Source organism: Lissotriton helveticus, chromosome 8, assembly GCF_964261635.1.
Source record: "Lissotriton helveticus chromosome 8, aLisHel1.1, whole genome shotgun sequence".
Classification (NCBI taxonomy): domain Eukaryota; kingdom Metazoa; phylum Chordata; class Amphibia; order Caudata; family Salamandridae; genus Lissotriton; species Lissotriton helveticus.
The window spans coordinates 1,339,940,407-1,339,964,073 of record NC_136069.1 but is presented as its reverse complement, the minus strand read 5'-3'; the positions used below and the strand labels follow the sequence as shown (position 1 = coordinate 1,339,964,073).

Genomic DNA, 23,667 nt, shown 5'->3' with positions numbered 1-23,667 from the left:
ACCCATCTCCATCACTCACATCACAATCAACATCTTGGAGTGTCCCTTGTATGGCAAAGGATCAAAGTCAGAACCAAAAAGCTGTTGCTGGGAGGTGTGGCATGGTGAGGTACCAGGTTAAAGTCAGGGTGCATGATGTTCGGTTGCGTGATATTGGTCGGGCTCGAACCGAAGTTAGTTCAGGATCCAAATTGATATCGGCACAGAAACATCTTCCGGTGCGGCTGGCACTACTATTAGCGTAAGTGTAGCAGGTACCAGATCTTGGGGCCAGAGTAGAAATCTATACTGGCATCAGTATGGGCCAAAGGGACAGACAATACCAAGGGTGGGCCTGCCAGCACTAACATGACTGGAAGTACCTGTGGTTCAATGCGAAAGCCCATTAAAAATTTGCAAGGTTGAATGTGGCCCAGGAAATTCTGGGTGCATTGAGGTCAGCTGGGCAACAGGCTCAGTGACCAGAAACTTCGATAGTGTGTGACTTACCACTTGACGCCCTAGCACCTTCTCTTCGGAGACAAAGTGGAGGCATGAGGTTGAGTACTGCTTTGATTTCATATGCTTGCATTTGGACTTTGACTTATCAGACGACTTGAAGCACAAAAGTGAGTGGTGGTGGGATCGGTCTCTGGACCAAGTCTGAGCCTGCAACATCAAGCGTGAGCTGAACCTATGTGAAGGCTGCAACTCATTATTTTCAGCGACATAGAGCTACACCTCCAGATCTCCGATCACTTTTAGGTGCATGAGGGTGCACTTACTGCATGACTTAGAGTTGTGTTTGGAGCCCAAACACCAAAGACATACTTCGTATAGAGTTGTGACCAACATCTGCTTCCTGCAATCGAGTCATGGCTTGAAACCTGTGGTTACTGGAAGAGATATTGTTCCCTAACATACTGTTAGAAATCATTGGAAAATGGGAAAAAACATAAGGGACCGGAGCTCCGGATCTGTGTCAGAAGGCACGGAAAAAAAAGAATTGACATCAACTCTGAGGTGATATGAAGTAGAGCAAAGCTGCAGGACATCACCTAGAAGCACACGGGAGCACTGCAATGGAAATGTTTTCTGTATCCAGTCCGATGTCTGAGGTGAGGAATCTGCAGTTAGAAGCCTCCGTCAGAAAACCTTTTTGTTTGGATCCATCACCTCCCTGGTTAATCTTACCCTCAGATCCACATATCCACATATTTGTAAACTGTCTTCCCAGTTTGGCTGTACGGCGGTTTTATCACATCTTTCTGACAATTCAGCTTTCTTCATAATTGCAATACCTTTTAAAAGTGAGTCTCCACTAAAGCTTTTCTTGCACGTCATGATTTTTCTTGTGCATCAACAATTGATCTCTTATGAGCTTATCATGCAACATGACAAACTTGCAACTCATCACTTCTTTTTGTTAAAGTAGGTATATTGTTCCTCTATTGCCTCATTTCTAGCTTGCTTTCTTTGGAAGAAATTATAACGTGAGATCACGGTGCACACTGATAGTGAGAAATGCTCATTTGGGCCTGAAATAGCTTTAACAAACACCTCAGAGTCACCTTCTCATGAGCTCCTTTTTGCATTTGAATATACATCCCTAGTTCTTCTGGTACAAGTCAATATTTTCTTTTCAGATGATACCATGAAATAATGTTTTTGGTTTGCATAAAAGCAGTACCAGAGATATTTGTGCCCCCTGTTCAGAACAACTCTTAATGTATCACTTATTTTCAGCTAATTCAAACCTTGTCTATGCCTTACAGTGTGTCTGCAAAAATGGTGATGCACACTGGGCAGGAATTTAAAGTGCCATACATCGCACTTATTTGCCAAAGCACAAGGTGTTAGTCATGAGGTTCTCCACAGGTTCCAAGCGGTCTTCCAAGTAGGTGTTGATGGTGTGCAGATATATTTCACTTACTTATTAATTGCACCCTCACTCACAAGTTTTGGACTAAAGTGTGGTCTCAAAATTAACTCTATTTTCTCTTCTGACCATCCATTTTCTCTCACTCATATTTTCTTAGGTAGTGTCTCTCCTATCTGGGCAGATTGTGACTTTAACACTAGAATAATAGACTTGTTATTAGCAGTGGCCTTCCAACAAATAACTACTAATTGGAAAGACTTCACCAAGTTATCGTACCAGGCGTGGTGGTATGCCCTTTGCTACAACCATCGTCTAGATACGACCTTTGTTTATCCACTTCATTTAGCACCAAAACGAAGAGACCTTTGGGACCCAGTTATATTATTCATTGATGCAAGTGCTGGACGCTCTCTCTCTCTCAATCTCCGCTTCAGCAAGAAGTACCTAAACCCCCATGACTTCCCTCAAGTTGATACTTTTAACTTTATCTATTGTATGTCATTCTCCATTTTTTATCTGCTTAATTCCTCATTTTCTACTACAGGTTTTTTATGGCATATTGTTATGCTTTTCTTCTTATTGTTTTTTATGCTTGCCAGTTTTCATTGCTGTACCATATGTTACCTCTTATTAGCAATGTAACCATCTCTTACATATTGTTATCTTACTGATATCAATAAACTTATTTTGAACTTAAAAAAAAAAAGTAGGTGTTGATGAGTCAAACAGTGCACTGTGCTTCCTAGCAACCACTGCACAGAGCCATTCTCAGGTGTTGACATTCTAGTGTGTGAATATCAGTGTGGCTGGGCCATGTTTCACCAAAGTGCTCTTGAATAGTGTGTCTTGAGGAGCCATAGCACAGCATTCTCATGCAGGGCAGCACATGCAGCTGAGAAACAGACACTGCAGTGACAGCGTGATCCAGGTCACTGAAAGGTTTATGTCGGACCACGTCCAGACCTGCTAACTTGAAAACATTTTTTATTATGTGAGAGGAGGATGCCGGTTTGGTGAGAGTGCAGAGACTCAAGCCTGTGAAAGTATGACAAGATGTGGAGGGCCTTTGGAGAAGGGAAGTGGAACACTGGTCAAGAGTCACATGCAGGCCACCTTGAAACAAAATCGAAAACAAATGCTAGACCAGATGTGGAGGGCCTTTGGAGAAGGGGTGTGGCTCTGTGCTGGCAGTGGACAAGAGTCTCATGTAGCCAACCTTCAAAATAATAGTAAACACATGCTGCAGATGTGCTGGGGAGGTTGCAAAGCCCAAGTGGGCTTCTACTATGTGGCGCCTCCTCATACCAGCTGGAATCCCACTCAGTATGGGTTTCCAGCTCACTTTGTCTCCTACCATGTGATATCGGATCCCCACCAGGTGACCATGTGAAGGAACCGGATATCCTGGGACACACAGTGAGACCATGTGAGCTGGCAGGACTGCAAGTTTGTGAGGAACATCTGAGCAATGTCTCCTACCTCAGCAGATTATATAGCGCAGATCCTTCATTAGTGAATCCTTTTCCTCATCAATTATGACTTTCTCGCATTGGCAGGAACCAGTTAACCTTCTGCATGAAATCTCTGCGTAGGTTGGTTGGGGCTGTTCAGGTCACCATCATTACCAATTTGTACTGAACACTCCACACACAATTATTATCCTAGACAGCCTGGGGTAAACGGCCCCTCCTCTGCCACTGACCTCCCCTCTAACTATGCTCAACTGTACAGTCAAATAAACACATTCTAAATTGAACAAAACACACTCAATCAGAAGATAAGAAATGATGCCTTCTAATGGAATGGACTGAGGGAATAGTGAAGATGGAAGTATGAAAAAGATAAACATACTATAGGACTCCCATGGAATAATTACAGGCAATACTTAACACTCTATGTCGGAATACTAATTTATTTAATGTTAAGTATTGGTGTTTAGCTCAGGCATCCATATTGTGCTGTCTACTGTTTGCTACAGGAAATTCTGTCACAGTCAAAAAATCGATGGCGCTAATTCAGCTAAGAGCATCCTGTAAGGTTGGGAGTGGATATGTGTTTATAATCGTCATGTCATTGTATAGGACTTTGTTCAAAGCAGTCTGGGAACATATCTATTTTAAAAGCGAAGAGGGTGCATACTACTCTCAAGACCTTTGGGGGCTGATGTCATTAGCTGAACCTGACTTAACTTTTGTCAGTAAATTGACTAGGTCTTCTTGCAATATATTGGGGAAGCAGGTGATCGTGTTACTATTCATTTCGCCTGATGGGAAGTTGTTGTGTGAGGAGCAGGGGGAATGCTATTTTTAATAGCTTCAATCTTATTTTCAAAGAAGTCATTGAGAAAATCACACACATTTTGAGTAGGTATAACCGAAAGCGTGACTATCTGGGTTGGAGAGTCTGTAACAATCTTAAATATCGCTTTAGGTTGGGGGTGACCCATCTTGCCAGGGACCTCATTGCTTCGTTTCTGGCCAACCGCACGCAGGCGGTGAAACTGGGCACATTCTACTCGCCCACCTTCACCCTTCCGTGCGGGGTGCCCCAGGGCTCCTCGCTAAGCCCCACATTATTTAATATATATGTGGCGGATTTGGCGAGGGTCATAAAAGCACGCGGGCTGCGCTTAACCACCTATGCGGATGACACCCAATTGGTGTTGGCAGTACATAAGGATGGACCAGCCGTTACTGCAAGATTCCAGGAGGGAATGCCGGCCATTAGCTCATGGATGTCTAGTAAGTGCTTGAAATTAAATACGGACAAGACCGAGGTGATGACCTTTGGCAACCTTTCACCGGAATGGTCTTCCATCTGGTGGCCCAGTGAAATGGGTTCACCTCCCACTCCGGTTGCCAAGTTGAGAAACCTCGGTGTCATGTTCGATGACAAGCTGTTATTTAAGCACCATGTGAATGCAGTGGTCGCATCCTCCTTCTATATGCTGAGGAAGATCAAGAAGCTGTTGCCATATCTCCCTCCAGCTGCAGGAAAAACATTGATCACCACCCTCGTTTTTTCTAAGATGGATTATGGCAATGCTCTCTTCCTCAGCACGCAAGAACAGGTTTTAACCAAACTGCAATCAGTTCAAAATGCTGCAGCCAGAATCCTGCTCGGCATCCCCAGTCACCGCCCCACCTCCTCGGCCATACGTTACCTGCATTGGCTAAGAATCAAGAGTCGGATAAAGTTTAAAGCACTCTGTATCGCCTACAAGGCCATCCATGACTCAGGACCCAGGTTCCTTAAGGATGCTTTTCGGATCTACGCTCCTAAAAGATCACTTCGCTCATCCTGCACCTACCTCCTCTCTGTCCCACGTACCAGAACCACTACCTGGGGAGACAGACGTTTATTAGTAGCAACCCCCAGGCTGTGGAATTCTCTCCCTTTGTCCATCAAAACCAGTCCCACTCTCATCATCTTCCGTAAACTTCTGAAAACCTGGTTATTTAATCAATGATCCATCTGGCTGCTCTCTGTCCCAGGAAGTCCGATATGCGCCGAGACACCCCAGGGTAGTTGTGCGCAATAAAAATCCCCAAAACATAAACATAAACATATTGGAAGCGTTCATAATTTTACCTGTAAAAAGCTCACTTTAGTTTGCATTAAGAGAGTTTTGTAAGCTTTGAGTTGTTGAATATATCTTATTTTAAGGTCTAGCAAGTACTTGGACTGCCATTTTTTTTCTGCTCGTCGAAGATTTAGTTTGGCTACTTTCAGATCATCTGAAAACCATTTGTTGGCCTCGTGGCCTCTTGACGATCTGGTTCTATGGAATGGCGCATGGTCTTTGCTGACCTCCCTCAGCCAGCTTGTGATATCATGCTGATTAGCCTCGATGTCCTCCTTAGGTACAGGTAGAGACTTTCTTAATTCTTCACAGAAGGCCGCAAGGTTAGCCCAAGCCCAGAGGGAACTGTGCCTGGCCGTCGAGGTGTGTACATTTGCATACTATCTTGAAGTCTACAAAGGAGTAGGTCTTTGCCCAGACAAATGCCCTTGACAAGTTAATGGCATATGGGCATGGCAGAATAAAAATGTTAATAGTAAAGACCAGTAAACCTGCTTAGAAGAGGGATGTAAGTTGATTACTTTATGATGGGATTAAAAATAAGCAGAACTTGTCCACACACACACATAACACCATGGGCTCCGGGCCTAGGAGGCCAACGTAAGGTCATCCTGCAAGAAGACATCCCAACCAGAAGCATTTAGGTCCAGACACCAAATGAAAAAGATGAAACCTGATAGTTCTACCTCAATTCCATAAGGTTCACATACAAGCAGTCCCATCTGATGGCAAGAACCTTGAAGACATGGCTCCAGAGCATCCAGTCACACCAATCCCTAACACAGAGAGAATTCCAGCCCTCGAGTCTGGCGAAGTAGTCTGCCAAAACATGTATACAATGCTTCAGACAAAAGAGTCATAACTCTTTGGCTAGGAGAACAAGAGTTCAGAAGGGGGTCTGGCTAGAGGGTTCACATAGTGACCCACTGACAAATTACCCATGCGTAGCAGGATACAGAAATTCACAGGAAAGTAAAACTACCGGAGGGCCATAGGCTCATGCAAGGAAGATAGAAAGGTGACTTGTAACTTAAAAAAGGATGCAGATAAAAGAGAAAGAATTAAGATTTAAAGGGGACTATAGAATAATGAGGGAAAAAAGAGCAGAAGAGTGAAAGGTTAAAAAGGTTAAAGATGTGAGGTGGAAAGGCAACATACAAGAAACACAGGCAAAGAGACAGAGAGAAGGCAGAATGAGAAGTAAAAAGGACTAAAAGGAAAATTGTTCGCATAGAAATAAAACAGTTGCTCAAAATAAAAACTGGGGGACTCAGAAAACAGAGTTAAATGACAGAATAAAAAACCTTGTTTAGAAACATAGGGGAAGATGAGAGATAGCGTGAGAAAAAAAGATAAAAAAGTGCTGAGATTAGGAGCACCCGCCACTGTATTCGAAGAGTGCAGCAGGCTCTCTCTGGGCACTACACCTGGGCGAAGGGCTGGTTCTCCTCCTGATTGACTTCCAAAGGCCTTCGACACAGTCTCTTGGTCCATCCTTGTGGCCATACTTAAGCGAGGGGGCTTTGGATCGATCTTTTGCAGACTGTTGAAGCTGTTGTACAGCACCTCCTCTGCACAGGTCCGCGTAAATGGGATGCTCTCCCAGTCCGTTCCGATTCGTAGTGGATTGTGTCAGGGCTGCCCCTTCTCCCCGCTTCTCTTTGATCTCGCCATAGAGACTTGGCACAACTGATGAGATGAGATGTACGGATTCAGGGCTGGCGGTGGGAAGGTGGCACTTTTAGACCGCATTGCTTTATATGCGGACAATGTCCTGCTTTTTCTCAGTGACCCACAAATGATGGGTCCTAGGCGCCTTGAGATCCTGCGATTATATGCTGAGGCATTGTGTTTGCGGGTGCATGGTGGCATATCTATTCAGGTATCGGTAACTGGTGATGCGGCAGGGAGACACAGGTACCCAAACATTCCTACCAACCGGAACTACTTTATGTACCTAGGGATCCACATCTCCTTCCTTCTGGAACTGGCCAGGTCTCTCAATTTTCATTCTCTTACGCTGACGTTGGTATGTGCCCTGCGTAAATCGAGACGCCTACCTCTTAACCCGATGGGACCCATTGCTCTGTTTAAAATGATGTGTCTGCCCCAGTATCTCTATGTCTTAACGAATTACCCATGCGTGGTTCTGCTCCCTTACTTCGAAATTTAACCTCCTTCATTTGGGCAGGTGGACGACAGTGTGACCTTCATGTCAGCCCGCAAATCTCCGTTTGATGGAGGCCTCCATGCTCCTGACCTTTATGGGTATTATCTTGCTGCTCACCTAGTCCCTGTGAACGAATGATTTACCGGGGAATGGGATGATCCTGCCTACCGTCTTGAACTACATCGTATAGGTTTCTAGGGGCTTTTTGATCTCCTCTATGGCACCCCTCTGCGGTCTCGTCCTGTACTCGAGTGAAGGTGCTCTGCTGGAGGGCAGCCCTACGCCTCACTTGCTGGACGCGCTGCCTCACAGACATGACACTACTGTGGCGGGGCACCTGGCTGGACCAGATGGCTGGCCTAGTGGGTTTTCATCACATCGGGAACACATTGATATTACCTACCTGGGCAATGTTTGCAGAGGGGGGCTCATAATGTCCTTTCAAGAACTACAGGACCAATACAGCCTATCACGCGCACAATTCTTTCGCTAGCTACAACTGCGCCATGCTCAACTGACCCACCACCTGGTGGACATGTAGTTCCCTGAATACAGCCCCCTTGAAGCAAAACCCATGCCAGGCCACCTGGGCAAAGGTGCAATTTCTATGATCTAGTGTTCCCTAATGATCAATGCGTCTGATCTCTTCACGTCTCCGTTGTAAATGGGAGGGCTGGGTGTGCGATCTGGAGGAGGACGACGACTGGAGGGAAGCCTGTCTAGCTACAAGGGAACTAGCTAGTGATTGCGGATGATCAAAGTTAACTACCTACATGCAACATATCTGCCCCAACAGCAACTTCAGCTGATGGGCTGGGAGAGACAAGTTGTATATGCACGCTGATTCGCCCTAGGTGTCGATTTCTTTCATATGGCATGGTCCTGCCCGCTCCAGACTCCTTTCTGGAGTGGAGTGAGCCGGGAGATTTCAGAGGTCTGGGCCACCACATTGACTTCGGCCCTTGGGGGGCACTACTGGGTTTGTTAAAGGGAATTGGCGATTCCCGCGCAGAGAGAACATTTATTGGGGTGGCGTCCTTAGTAACCAAGAGTGATATTACTCGGTGCTGGAGGTGTCCTGCGGCCCCCTCCCTTGAGATGTGGCGGAAAGGCGTCATCCGGTGTTTGCGTCAAGAACAACCAATTTATGAGGCCTGTGGCTGCCTTCGAAAACATGACGAAATAGGGGGGATGGTTGGTGTACTTATCATGGACTGCCTAGGTAGATATATATTTAGGCTGGGAAACTGTCAGTGTTCGACGATCTGATCCAAATATGTGACTTAACTTCATAGTAACTATATGTGGATGATGCTATGCACTACTGAATTTAATAAAATTTGGTTATAAAAAAAGTGATTAGATGGACCTCAGTAAGAGGTACAAAAGGAAGGTGGCAGCAGGAAGAGGATAGCGTGAAATGGAAGAAAGAGAGTTCACAGAGGAAAGTAAAAGGGATGAAACGAAGGCAGCATGAGACTTTTAGATTTAAAGGTATAGCAACAAGAACGGAAGACAAACTAGAGAAAAGGTTATTAACAAACAGAAAGGTAAAAATGGGAAAAAGAATAGGCTAAAACCAAGGAGGTCTACAAAAAGGGACAAAGACATTTGGGAAGTGAGAAATACAAAACTGCCCCAAAAAAATGAGTGGCCAAAGGATATGTAATAATAAAGGCTAAGGATTAGGGGAATTAAGCAACAAAGTGGACATTGATAACAAGTTCAAGACAAAGACAACAAAGGGGTGCAAAAAATAGGCAAGGAAATTGAGCGAGACAGGCAACAAGGAGGACAAAAAAACATGGTGAAGAGAGAAGGACCGCAAGGTCGAAAGAAGGAGGCAGATAGGCAACAGGATGGCAAATGGAGCAACACATTGGAAGAAGAGGTGAGCAACAAGGTGGTGAGAGAAACAACATAATCGAGATAGAACATGGGAGTCAAAGTGTAATGGAAATACAAAATGGTATAGAGACAAGTACTACAAAGTATAGAGAGGACAGCACATTGGTGAAGCGGCAACAAGATGGGAAAGAGAAGACAAGGATAGTGAGTCAATAACGTGGCTTACGAGTTGGCACCAAACTGGTTGGAGACAGATGCATCAAGGTGGAGAATGAAGTCAGTAAGGTGGAGTGGGCAGCAACAAGGTAGAGAAAGCAGCAATAAGGTGGAATGGGCAGCAACAAGGTAGAGAGAGTAGCAACAAGGAGGAGAGAGCAGAAACAAGGAGGAGAGAGCAGCAACAAGGTGAGAGAGCAGAAACACAGTGGACAGAACAGCAATAAGGTGGAGAGAACAGCAACAAGGTGGAGAGAGCAGAAACAAGGAGGAGAGAGCAGCAACAAGGTGAGAGAGCAGAAACACAGTGGAGAGAACAGCAACAAGGTGGAGAGAGCAGAAACAAGGAGGAGAGAGCAGAAACAAGGAGGAGAGAGCAGGAACAAGGTGATGGAGCAGAAACACATTGGAGAGAATAGCAACAAGGTGAGAGAGCAGAAACACAGTGGAGAGAACAGCAACAAGATGGAGAGAACAGCAACAAGGAGGAGAGAGCAGAAACACAGTGGAGAGAACAGCAACAAGATGGAGAGAACAGCAACAAGGTGGAGAGAGGAGCAACTAGGTGGAGAGAAGAGAAACAAGGAGGAGAGAGCAGCAACAAGGTGAGAGAGCAGAAACACAGTGGAGAGAACAGCAACAAGGTGGAGGGAGCAGAAACAAGGAGTGAGAGAGCAGCAACAAGGTGAGAGAGCAGAAACACAGTGGAGAGAACAGCAACTAGGTGGAGAGAGAAGAAACAAGGCAAAGAGAGCAGCAACAAGGTTAGGGAGCAGAAACAGTGGCGAGAACAGCAACAAGGTGGAGAGAATAGCAACAAGTTGGAGAGGGCAAAAATATGGGGGAGGGAGGAGAAACACGGTGGAGAGAGCAGAAACAAGGTGGAGAGAGCAGAGCCACGGTGGAGAGAGCAGAGCCACGGTGGAGAGCAGCAACAAGGTGGAGAGAGCAGCAACAAGGTGGAGAGAGCAGCAACAAGGTGGAGAGAGCAGCACAAGGTGGAGAGAGCAGCACAAGGTGGAGAGAGAAGCAACAAGGTGAAGAGAGCAGAAACAAGGTGGCGTGGGCAGCAACAAGGTGGGGAGAGCAGGAACAAGGTGGGAAGAGCAGCAACAAGGTGGAGAGAGCAGCAACAAGGTGGAGAGAGCAGAAACAAGGTGGAGAGAGCAGAAACAAGATGGAGGGAGAAGCACAAGGTGGAGAGAGCAGCAACAAGGTGGAAAGAGCAGCAACAAGGTGGAGAGAGCAGCAACAAGGTGGAGATAGCAGAAACAAGTTGGAGAGAGAAAAACAAGATGGAGAGAGAAGCACAAGGTGGAGAGAGAAGCACAAGGTGGAGAGAGAAGCACAAGGTGGAGAGAGCAGAAACAAGGTGGAGAGAGCAGCAACAAGGTGGAGAGAGCAGCAACAAGGTGGAGAGAGCAGCAACAAGGTGGAGAGAGCAGAAACAGGGCGGCGTGGGCAGCAACAAGGTAGAGACAGCAGAAACAAGGCGGAGAGAGCAGAAACAAGGTGGAGAGAGCAGAAACAAGGTGGAGAGAGCAGAAACAAGGTGGAGGGAGCAGAAACAAGGTGGAGGGAGCAGCAACAAGGTGGAGGGAGCAGCAACAAGGTAGAGGGAGCAGCAACAAGAGGATTAATGCATCTAGGGAAAAAAGATAAGAGAAAGAATAACAAATGTGTGAGAGAAAGCGGCAAAAAAGGGGAAGGGTGGGAACACGAGGGAGAGAGAGTGGCAACAAGAGGGAGAGAAAGGGGGCAAAAAGAATGGAGGGATATAATAAAGGAGACAGTGGAAATGGGAGGACGCACTTACAATAGAGGCGAAAGGCAGGAACACTCAAGGAGAAATTACCACTTAGTGCAGACACGATAAAATTATGTACTTGCTCAGCACATTTTCAGTTGTAAAAATATTCATTATTCGGTTTCAATTAAACCATTAATTTGTTCTCACCTAAAAAGCCAACTTGCTCCTTACTTTCAAAAGTAGGGCGTGAAATATTCCATTTATACATCTCACCAGGAAACACTTTTAAAGAGTACGTCAACACGCTTAATTTAAGAGCATAAAAACACAACAGAACAAAAGTACAATGACGTTAAACATCACTCTAACCTCAAAGATTTGCAAGACGTTTGAAATAATAACCTGACAGAAATCATTTTACACAAATATATGAGCCAGAGCAATACGAGCCAACAGCAAACAATACAAATACGTGGGTGTAATTCTCAAGTACACACTAATGCACAATATCTTGAGGGGGTACACATAAAATGTCTTCAAGGCCTCTGCGGGAGGGTGGATTCACATCTGTAGGGCACTGCATCCAGGACAAAACAGATGGGTTATTTTAAGCCCGAGCAGGCACATTACCGTTTGAAAGAAAACAACTTTTTGTGCCAATGTTCTGCAGTCTCAAGTGCGCTTCCGGTGTTTGCCGGAAGACACCGATTTGAAAAGCCTGATGTTTTCATCTACTTAGCTTACCGGATCAGAAGGCCCGCAGAATTCCCGGAAACATTTGGGGGCGTCGGCACTTCGAATCTCCATCACAACACAAAGACCAGCACAAAGCTCCACCAGAGTCTCCTGCGTGAGGGAAATACAGGGAGGAGAAAATCCAGTAAGTTCGTCATCCATCCTCTGCATACAGTCAAACAGTGCACAGGTCTCTACTGTTGATATTAGAAAATCCTTAAGGAATTGGACCAACTTGTATACAATGGTGTGCTTAGGGTACCCATTATTAACACCAAGTTAAAAGGCACTGAGGTGCACATGCATCAAAATAGACAATAGCGATTCTTTAATTGCGACTTTTAAAGAATCGCTATTGCTTATGCATGTAGGAATCGCAAAAGAAATTGTGATTCCTACACATTCCTTAATTGCGACTCGTAAATTGCGAGTCGCAATTGAGGAATTGATTACCATTTATTCCTATGGGCCTAGGCCCATAGATATGAATGGGAATTGCATGCGCAATTTGCAAGTACCCAATAGGTACTCGCATATTGCGCATGCAATTTCAAGGGTGCAAGGGTGGCAAAAGGACACCCTGTTGCACCCCTGAATTTACAGTTCATCCACATGTTGTGCACACACATGCCCCAAGGGCATGTGTGTGTGTAACATGGGACTTTGAAAAATGCATTTTTCAAAGAAATTGCAAATTTCCTTCGATTTTAGATTGACGGTAATTTGCAATTTATATTTGCGAAATCACAAATTATTTTTGTTTAATGCATTACATTTAAGGATTCGCAATTTGCGATTCCTTAAATGCAATCGCAATTTAAGTAATCACAAATTTTGCGATTCCTTAAATTGCGTTTTTTGCATTTGGGATGACGCATCCCAAATGCAAAAATACTGGTTGCAGAGGGGCAGATACTGCCAATCTGCCCGTTTGCGACCAGTTTTTCTGTTGATGCATGTGGCCCTTCATTCGTTGTAGCCCCCTTGATGAAACACTCAAATCAGAATGCGCTTGCTACCTAGTGCTCACAGCCTTCACTTAAGGGATGAACATCCTTTACAACGAATCTTTTACAACGTGGTACTGTTACCACGCAACTATTACAACGTAAGTCGTTACAACGACTTGCGCTGGGGGGCGCTCCAGGATAGTAAATAATTTAATTTACTATCCAACTCCTTCCCTACTATCCACGGGGACTGGAGTTGGAATAGTAAATTAAAAAATTTACTATCCAGCGCCCCCCAACGCAAGTCGTTGTAACGACTTGCGTTGTAAAAGTTGCGTGGTAACGGTACGCGTTGTAAAAGTACGCGTTGTACCGTCATACATTCACTTTAGGCACAGTGTCAGGGACATGAAGCAGACAGGGATACTTGCAGTGTTTGTTGTTTAGGATGGCCTAGATAATTGGAAGCCAAACAGTGCACAGGTCTCTACTGTTGATATTAGAAAATCCTTAAGGAATTGGACCAACTTGTATACAATGGTGTGCTTAGGGTACCCATTATTAACGCTAAGTTAAAAGTCACTGCGGTGTGATTTGACTGAGCTGAAAATTCCTCTGATATATATGCTAATGTCTGTATTGCCACATTTCTCATTGTCTTAATAAAAACAGTTAAAAAAAAAAAGGCAGGATCTTGAGTCGGACCATAACATCCATTAATTGCCCATGCTGTTCTTATTCACCTTCATGCCTAGCTTAGGCCATAAATGCAAGGCAGGCAATTAACAGTGCCAAGCGTGTTTTTTGCTAAGATCCAAACATTAGATATTGGTCTTTTTCTCCCAGTTCTAAGGTTATAGAGTTTCAGTTACTTGGCCATACAAACGAGAAGCTCATACTTTTTGACGATGATTTGTCCACAGATTTTAGGGATACGAGGAAGCAAACAGCGTCTTCCATGAAAACCCTAAGATAAGGAGACAGGTTTCTTCAATGTTAATGACCATCCAGGTGAAGGCGTGTAGACTAGGGCCTCTCTTTGCTGGGTTCGTGGATGCCCAAAGCACTCAACAAGGAGGCGGGGAGCTAAGTACCTCCCCCCCACCCCCCCACCACCAGGAGAGATTGGCAAATAATGTCAGTAGCCACAGACCTATCAAAGATGAGGCTCAAAATATGCTTCTGCATGCCACTTTTTTCAGTGTACGTGTCCAAAGCCACAGTGTGAAAAGTGATTACCTTACGTTAAAAAGTGTGGTGACATAGCACAAATTCACAAATGTGCTACTGTGTAGAAACATTACTCACTGGAGATGCTAAGTGCTGATCCTCTGCACACAGTTCTCAATTCTCAAAAGTGTGCCTGCAGAATGAGCACTAGGCTGGCAGCGTAAGTGGTACCCAACCTAGTATATTGAATGGTCCCCGAGTACTTAAGCAGTGAAGATGCTGCCTTGCATACAGGACTCCTTTTGGTTATGTGAGGGGTCTGCTCCAACACCTCTGTGAATGAGGGATGGGATTGGCTGTGAGCCCGCCACACCCCGAGCAGCCACACTATGCAAATATTGCGCTCAATCACAGTTTGTGTGTGCAGAATTAATTCTGTGCGGATACATGTATTTTGGGGATTGTGGTCATGCACGAAATGGATCTTATTGAACCGGTCAGGACTCAAATTGAAAAAAAAGCTTTGCAAATATGGCTCTTTGACTGCTTTGAGTCACTTAAACTTGATACACTGCTTTGTTCTAGCCTAACTGCCCTTCCTATACAAACTGCATAAAAGTGGCACATCAAGAAGGAATTACAGGCATTTCCCATAAATGTCATGTTTAGGAAGGTTGTGTTAATAGTATCCATTTTCTTATTTAATGCTTCGTTTTAGTCTGGATTCTTTCTAAAAAAAAAAGTAAAGTATACTAGTAATACTAAAACATAGCACGGCAAGTCAAGTACAGGTTTTCCTCGTATATGCATCCAGCTTGACTCTTGCAACTATTTAAGTGTATGTAGAATTAATGGCAGGTTAAACCCACAAGACTAGCTGATTATGGGCACTGGCCAAACGAGTTTCATTAGAATCCTATGTGCAAGCTGATTTTTCAGTTTTGCCCCCACACTCCATGTACTATGCTTTAATGAAATAGTTAACCTTAAGTACTTCTTTATGAGAGACACTCCTGGGTTTGGTCATGTTGCTGTACTCTGACATGCACCGTGTTGAACACAAGCCATTTTAGGGTTCTCAAGTACAATGGGAGTTTCACAATGTGGCCATATTTAACCGGGTCAGAGGGGTGAGCAGTGGACTTCTGTAGGAGCAAAACTACTGTAGCTTCGAAGAACTCGGGTAAGAAGACACTGAGAAGAAAGAGAGGATGAAGAGGAAGATGAGAAAATATAGAACCCTGGGAGAAAGGGAGAAAGTTGTGTTTGTCAGTTTGAGATTGAAAGGATCAGATCGAAACAAGATGGATGGCTTACTGGAGAAAGGGCATTCATATGGAGGGCGATATTATGAGAGTCGCGAAGCGTGTGAGCGGGCGTAGCATCATGCCCACTTCACGTAACTTCGCGTAGCCCCACTACGCATACTACGCCCAGGGTTAGTAGGAATGCTGCTGATATGAGTGATCTGTGGGAGGGAGCAAGGTGTAAGAGGATGGGGAGAGAGAGAGAGAGAGAGAGAGAGAAAGAGGCCACAGTATTCACGTAAGGTCTGACTGAGCTTCCACAGACAAAACAATTTAGCACCGAAAAATAAAAGACAGATTCCTGCCAGAAGCTTACCCATGACAAAAGCAGCTACGTCTGACTTACAGAAGAGACACAAAAGCAGCAACACCAAAATAATGCTAATGTAAGGGAAAAAACACAATCCAATTACTATGCCAATTTATTTATTTAAAATAAAAATGAAGCACACCAGTTGTAGAGATCAGGAGATAAAAAGCAAATTGAGATGTTTTTAAATCTGTCATTGAAAGTGAAAAACTGAGCGGTTTATTGGTCTGGTTGTGCTTCTCAAAAAGGTCAGTGGGGGCAGCACTGCATTGGATTTTGGCACTGAAACAAAGCAATGCTAAGAATGTGGATGTGTAAATTATTGTCTAAACTTGCAAAATTTGTAGCAAAGGTTCTACATTTGTATCATGGTGGTGCATTAGTTCTCAAACTCCGGGGCATGTTCCTTGGGCACTTATCTACAGTTTGAAGCGAGAAAAAAACATTTTTCTAATTCCAGAAAGGGCCACTGCCATTTGCCCAGTCTCCCATGTTCTTCCTGGTTTTATCCCAGGTAGACGCACCTCTCTGACTTTTAAACCTTTCACACTCCCTCTAGTTAGAGAAGAAGAAACCCCACAGTAGGTACTCTTCTTCTGGATGGCGCTGCACCCCTTTCTCTTGACAAGTCAACAACAGTGCAGCTACTCTAGCCCTCAGCGTAGTTTTTCAGAGTCGGACATTGAAGGGGAGGCAGAAGTCTCTTTCAGGGCCAGCCATAGTGCTGGTGGCACCCAGTATGGTCATCTTTTTGGCGGCGCCTCCTCAATGACTTCCCCACGGATTCCCTCACTACCACTCTCCAACAGTGCTTCTCATCTCCCCATAGCTCCTCTCTCTCAAGAATGTCATCGTTTTATAGCGCTACTCCTATCAGTGTAGGGTGTCAGAGAACTTTACATCACACACATTATTCAGAGACACTAAATCATACTAGGCAGGTCTGGTGGCTCAGTGGACTAATGCGTCCATTGCAGGGGCCTGTGTTCGACCTCATTGTCACAGGTTAAAATCCCGGCTAGTCCACTCAGCCTTTCATCCATTTGAGGTCGATAAAATGAGTACCATTGAGTTGGGTAACAATGAACATCTGTTACTCAGCACCAAGAGACCTCTGGGTGAACATGCGCTTTACAAATACACATGTTATGTTATGTGTGTGAATCTGTCAATACGCAATGTTGCATACGACAATGCACATTACAAGGCATAGGAATCACATATACTAGAAGGCAGTATATTTTAAAAGTGTTTGGCCCAGAGAAGCACAAACTCAGGATATAAAACGTACCACCGAGGTTGAGATTGACTTTTCTAATACGAATGTATTTCTACCCATACTAAGCATTTTAGCAACATTCGAAAAATGAAAGACTGGCGACAAAACATAACGATCTAAACTATACCATGCACATTGCATGCAGCTCTTTGATGACAGATCACATATTAGGATTGTAATTTATGAACTGCAAGTAACAAAAGGATCTCTGTGAAAAAAGCAGAAGCCCAATGAGCTATCCACATAAAATACAGGTCTGTGAGCTGCATGGTACATGTTCTTGGCAGAAGGCATATTAACCCTCAGCGCTACTTTATGATGAGTCAAAACTGACACTAGACAAAATTCTGTTCTCTCTCCAGCAGGAGCATTAATAATCAGAGTTATCTTGACTTTTATATTGTTGCCTCAAAAACTGCTGGACAGAAAGGAACTCTGCAGCAGGTGCTTTTAAACCCATTACTTATTTGTACACACAACACCCCCTACAGGCAGTGCCAGGTGGGCTGCACCGGTCATACTGCTCTAAAGCCAGCCCTGGTTACTCTTTCCAGTAATTTTTCCACTGGCACTCTTCTTGTTATCCTCTCCCATCCAAGTAGCACTCTGAAATGTGAGAGATAGGAACACTGTTTTATAAGGGTGATCCACTAATGACTGTGAGAGTTCTCTAAATGCGATACTAAAGGGGATGATGAATGGAGCGTTTGAGCCAATCAAACACTCACCCCAGTCAACTGATCTGGCTTTAATCCATCATCCTTCTTTAGCTCACTCCACCACCCCAGTTCAGACATGGCCATATGCAAATCAGTCTGACCCTGTGCCTCATGGGAACAGTCCAGCCCTAACTGCCAAGCCATGTATTCCCTGGACCGGAAACACGCATCCTGGGACCGGTTTCTGGCTAATCAGCCATCATCAGCCAGGCTAGCTTGAATCCAGTGGCAAAGTGAGCAAGGGACCCACGTCTGGGCATACCCTGCCAACTTAGGGCGAACAAAGCGTTCTTTAAAATAACAAGAGTTAATCTCCTGCACATCTCTGCCTGCCCTTCTCAACTATTAAAGTGCCATGGTATAACATTCTTTCTCTTTCCAAGATGGCGCAAGGCAATTTCTTTGCCTAAATTTCTTTGCCTCTGCATCTAAGCTCTACCAAAACCCAACCCTTTGTAGTCCTTTTATGATCAAAATGAAATGCACACCTTGCAGGCACCCCACCCATGGAGGCAGGCTCCTGGTTGTCTGTGGGAACAAATATTTGCTAATGTATTAACTAAGGTAGCCACGTTGACAGTTGGTTACTAAACAGAAGGCACGTTTCTTTGTATATGGCCTGTGAAAAAGGACACACGCTCCCTGTCAGGAGGCACACAGACTAGACGGCAGGAACAAGCTTGTCCGCCCTTTGTCTTCGCAGCCAATGAGCAGCGAAAACAGCTTTGACAGATGGCTCTGAAACAGGAAGGGACCGAAGTCTTTTGCCACAGAAGAGTCGCATATTTGACGCATGTTCACCTTCCCTAGACTGGAAAGAGGTGTGAGAGAAACGAATTCTGGGGCCCTGTTGGAAACCCAGCCAGGCAGCTGGGGGCCCCTAGGTTCAAATTGGTCATTTAATGGATAGAGAGGCGACCTTCCTTTCCAAACATTCTTGTAACACAAAAGAAACATCCACATTGCCAAATGATTTCGTCTGCTTATTAGTTATATGACGCAAGAATCGAAAGAAAAAGAATACTCTTGGTAATCACGTGTATGAAAAACAAACACAAGAGGGGCTTATGGTTAATAATCCGTCTCTTGAAAAACGACTATTTTAACTGGACACACAGAGAATTACTTTTCAGGAAATTCAGATTTGTGTCTTTATGTATGTTCTTGGTAGATTTTTAGTGAGAAGAATTATATTCACTTTGAGTTTGTAGTAATAGTAAAATGGCGGATACTGAAGCAAATGAGGTTATTGGCTGCCCTGTTATTTTTTCATGCATTTGTTTAATTGCTAAACTAGTCACTAACACACGGAGTAGAGGGTCCTGAGGATATCATTTCGAAATTAACTCAGTTTAGGACAATTGATTCATACCATATTATGGCGCGGAAAGAACATAAGAAATATAATATTTCCTATTCAGAGAAAATGTCCAGGGAATCGGTCACTGAACATTTTCCCTCAGTGTAAAAATGGTGTTTGCAAGACAGGGGATGAGAGCAACCCACAAAAACACCCCCAACACACATACTGCTTCCCAGTTATCCTTTGTTTCGGTTCTGCAATGCATTGGAGGCCTATGCTAGAAAGGATTGTGAAGCACTGCCGACCTTCCTCTATGCTGCTGTTCCGAATCCTGACGTTGCCCTCCGTGGAAGCCCTCAGCCAAGTCAAGGTGATCCCTAATGGAGCCTTAAGGCTGTAGTGTCCTCACCACAAGACCAGAGGCAGTTACTAAAGAATCGACCTTGATGACTGTTGGTTTCATCAACATCCACTGAGTCTTCAAACTCATCAGAGATGGAGGTCAGGGTCCTGGAGCCACTGACTGCTATGAAGAGAAAGGATCAGATGAGCTGGTGGTGACCACTCCCTGCAACATTCATTTGTATTAATTGAATCAGTTGCTGCCGTGGCCTTTCCAAGTGTAGTGGACATTATTCTAACCGCCAAATGACAAGTCACCATGAGTAACAAAAGGAGTGGCTGGTCCCAAACCTGCTCATCCCATGTGATGTTCATATGTAACAGAATCCAATGTAAAATATGTAAAACTAAAAGAAATGTTGAAACAGAATAAACTTATTTAACAGTTCCACTACAAGGAACTTAAAAACAAATAAATGATAGAAAAACAGTCAGAAACTTCAGACCTAAGCTTATGACGACGAACTGTGTAATTTTAGTCGTTCGTGGAATTGACAAATAATTCCAGGAGTACTCCTGGTTGCAGATTTTCAGACGTAAAGACACGCGGATAACAAAATACACATGCAGATATGTACATTAATACATTTCTGCATACTCATGAAGCGCCAATGCATAATATTTTTTTTGCTACCTTTCTCTTTCCCAACATATGTATTTACTTCTGCATCTGACAGGAGTGGGAAACTGCCTGGCATGACACTGGTTCCTATCAATGCATTTTGCTGTTTTCTACAGGGCTGTGTCGGAAGGGCATGACAGGGTATCCTCTCTGCCTATATATAAATCAGACCCATAGTATGCTCAACAATAAGCCACTAGAAAGAAGGAGGTAGAAAATCAGAATCTGTTGGGTATATATATATATATATATATATATATATATATATATATATATATATATATATATATATATATATGTACACACACACACACACACACACACAGAGTTTAACATTAATGCATTTCATCTACTCTTGGAGTGTTATGATTATGTGTGTCCTACCTAAATAGTAGTAGTCTTTTTCCATACTGAGCACTTTTAAGGTGTTTATTGATGGTACAGTGTTCAAATCGTCATGCGCTCTCTTGTAACTCAGCATGTGGCATCACATTCTGCCTATAGATTTAATGAGTATGTGTTTGTGGTTTCTGTATATAGGTGCAATGTCACCAAGTGGTGACAATATGATGTCAAGGGCACCCAAGAGATAAGGGAAGTGGGCAGCAGCCTGGAAATCTGTCCTAACATTTTGCTGACTAGGGCCTGTTTGACAAACTTCTACTATCAGGGTGTGATGCTAGGATGGCCTCCTTCACACAAGGTAGGAATGAAGCAAGTATGCTCTGTAACCCCTCAGCCACTTCTGCACGCGTGCTCTGAAAGGAGCCTGCTGTCAGAAGATGCGCAACCGCAAGTTGTCATTGTAATAACAATTGAATAATGTACCTTTCTCTGTAACAATTGTTAAAATTGCATGGGCATTTTTCAGCCAGACATTCTTATCAATTTCAAATTAAAACGGTAGCAGTATCACAAGTAATTTAACATGAGCTAGAATATCTTCCGAACTGCCCGTAGCGGGCTCAGGGAGGATGCTATTTGATCAAGGAGCCACCATCGAATGTCACTTCCTAGCATACAACTTTGTTTGATCTCCTCAGGTTTCACAAACAGTGTCACCTTCACCTGTAGATACTTTCCTGCACAGCTTTCTATTTAGGGGAGGGCGGGAAGTGGTGGCTGCCATGGTCTTAGAATACAGTGTTAATTTCGCTGGTGCTTTCATTTAGTGCTATTTTAAAACACAATTTGTTCTGGAACTCTTCAGCACCTTCACGTCCTTTTATTAGTTATAGATTGGTGTTATTTAGCAACGGTTCAGTGCTTAATCTGAGCCAGTGGTTTCCGGAGCTCGGCACCAGCACATAATTGTCAACACCAGCGCTTGTGACAGTCTGCCACAAGGTGGCGCTATCTTGCTAATTAAAAGATGACCACGATAATAGTGAATTATTAATTCAATATACATCAACAATTATTATTATCTACTGCCCAAGCTATTCTTATAGCTTTGAGGGCCTGAAATAGTCCGAATTGCAACACTTTTAGGAGTGTGATGGTTAGTAGTCTTGTTGTCACTGTCATTGGCAGCATAGCAGGGGCAATGTGTGGTGCAAGCTGCAGTGGCCTCCTGGCGAAAGGCCTGGCACTTATGTTTTTTTTTACAAATTAAGCACTGCGATGTATGTTTGTGCTGCTGTCGTCTTGAAAAACCAAACTCTACGTGCGTTAATGTGCTTTTAGTGCTACTTAACGGAGAATGTTTTGAGCTTTGGTGGTGTAAAACTTTGGCCCAGAAGACAGGGCGACTCTGTTTGAGCAGAGGAGCATCACCCCACAGGCCAGAGCTGAAAAATAAAATGGTAATAAAGTTTATTTATTACTATTTTATTTTTCAGCAACCGCCCGTCCTGAACTGAGTGACAGGATGGGGTGTGGCCAGTGCTGCCGCGTGGAGCAGGGAACGGTGCGCTTTGAAATGCGCATGTCTCTTTAGCCAGCCGTCATGGGATGGCCAGCCAGACATGCCATGCATTTTAAACTTTTCTGACCTAGCTGTCTTAGACAGCTGAGTTAGAGAAAGCGCACACCTCCAGTGGTCTTAGGAGCGGTGAGAGAGCACACTCTATCCAATCCTGGCACTGCTCATGCTGTGAGAGCAGCACCAGGTTTGGTTATTGCAGATTCCTTGTCCCGTGTTGGAGCCTGCCTGGAATAGAGACGACCGGTGGGGGACGTCGCGTCGTGAGGTAAGTGTTTTATTTATTTTGTGTCCCTCTTTCACCTCCTTCCACCTCCCTCCACCGACCACACCACCCTCGGTACATGGCAACTGCCACTGAAAGAAGAGCTTAGCCACTCAAAAGTTGGTTGATGCTGCACTACGTGAGTGACTGCTTAGTGATTATGGGTCAGAGAGTAAATTTAGGAATGAGAAAGTACATACAATGTAATCCTGCAAAACCTCAGAATTAGGTTGTTAGACCTGGCACTGTTGGCATGGGTCTCCCTTCCATTTTTTTGCTGTTGCCTCAGGTGTTGTTTCTGGTTATAGATGCTTTGGGCACTGCGCCACTGCTATTCAGCGCAACGGTGCAAGTGCTCACTATGGTAAATTGATGTATGGATTAGTGATTCCATGATTGGTTGGTTTGGTTTACTTGTCAGACCCTAGTACAGTGCACTGAGTGTGCCATGGGCTTGTAAACTAAATACTACTGGTGGGTTTACAGCACTGGCTGTGCGACCCATAGATGCAGCCTGTAAAAGTATGTCTCAGGTCTGCCAATGTAGAGTCTGTGTGCAGTAGTCTGGTACTGCCATGTTGACTGGGCAAGTGCACCCACTTGCCAGTCCCTAAACCTTCCCTTTTCTGCATATTAGTCACATCTATGGTAGGCCCAAGGGAAGGTGCATTGTAGGTAAAAGGTAGGACATCCCCTGATGTATGTGGCATGTCCTAATTGTGAATTACAGCTATTTTCGTTTTTCACTATTTCAAGGCTACCTGTTCCCCATAGGCCAGAATGGGCAGTTTGATTATAACATCTTATAATCCTAACTGACTCGGGGAACTAGGTAGAAATTCTGGTTTAGTATGCCTGAACTCAGAATGATAAAATACATCTTGTAGTGAAGTTTATTTTAACATTCTGTGTTTGAACATACCACTTTTAGAAAGTAGGTATTTTCTTGCCTAACTATCCAAACCTGCCTCTGCTAGGTTGTGTATTCCTTGTCTGGAGTTTGAGTGACAGGGACTAGGGGATTCAAGGAGACAGGGCAAGTCAGCACAGGGCTGAATAGAGAGATCTGCATGTAGATGGGTGGGAGGAGTTGCATATGGGACCTGAATAGGGCTGTGCCTTCCCTCCACAATGCTGTCTCCACCTCCTGTGGTACGTCTGATGTCCCTAGCCTACACGGTGAAAGGAAAGAAGGAGTCTTGTCAACAAAGTGCTCCAGAACTGGTTTGGACTAGGCAAAGGCCTCTCTGTTT

The 23,667-nt window shown here is 44.3% G+C and overlaps 1 protein-coding gene across 2 annotated transcripts in view; it reads right to left on the bottom strand.

The window, feature by feature from the left end:
- NME7 (NME/NM23 family member 7) overlaps positions 1–23,667 on the bottom strand; it is a 634,381-nt gene that overhangs the window by 119,771 nt on the left and 490,943 nt on the right. For both annotated transcript variants that reach the window (XM_078658324.1, XM_078658323.1), the window contains exon 10: positions 12,173–12,274. In XM_078658324.1, the coding sequence (XP_078514450.1) occupies positions 12,173–12,274 (102 nt within the window). The remainder of the gene's footprint in view (positions 1–12,172; positions 12,275–23,667) is intronic.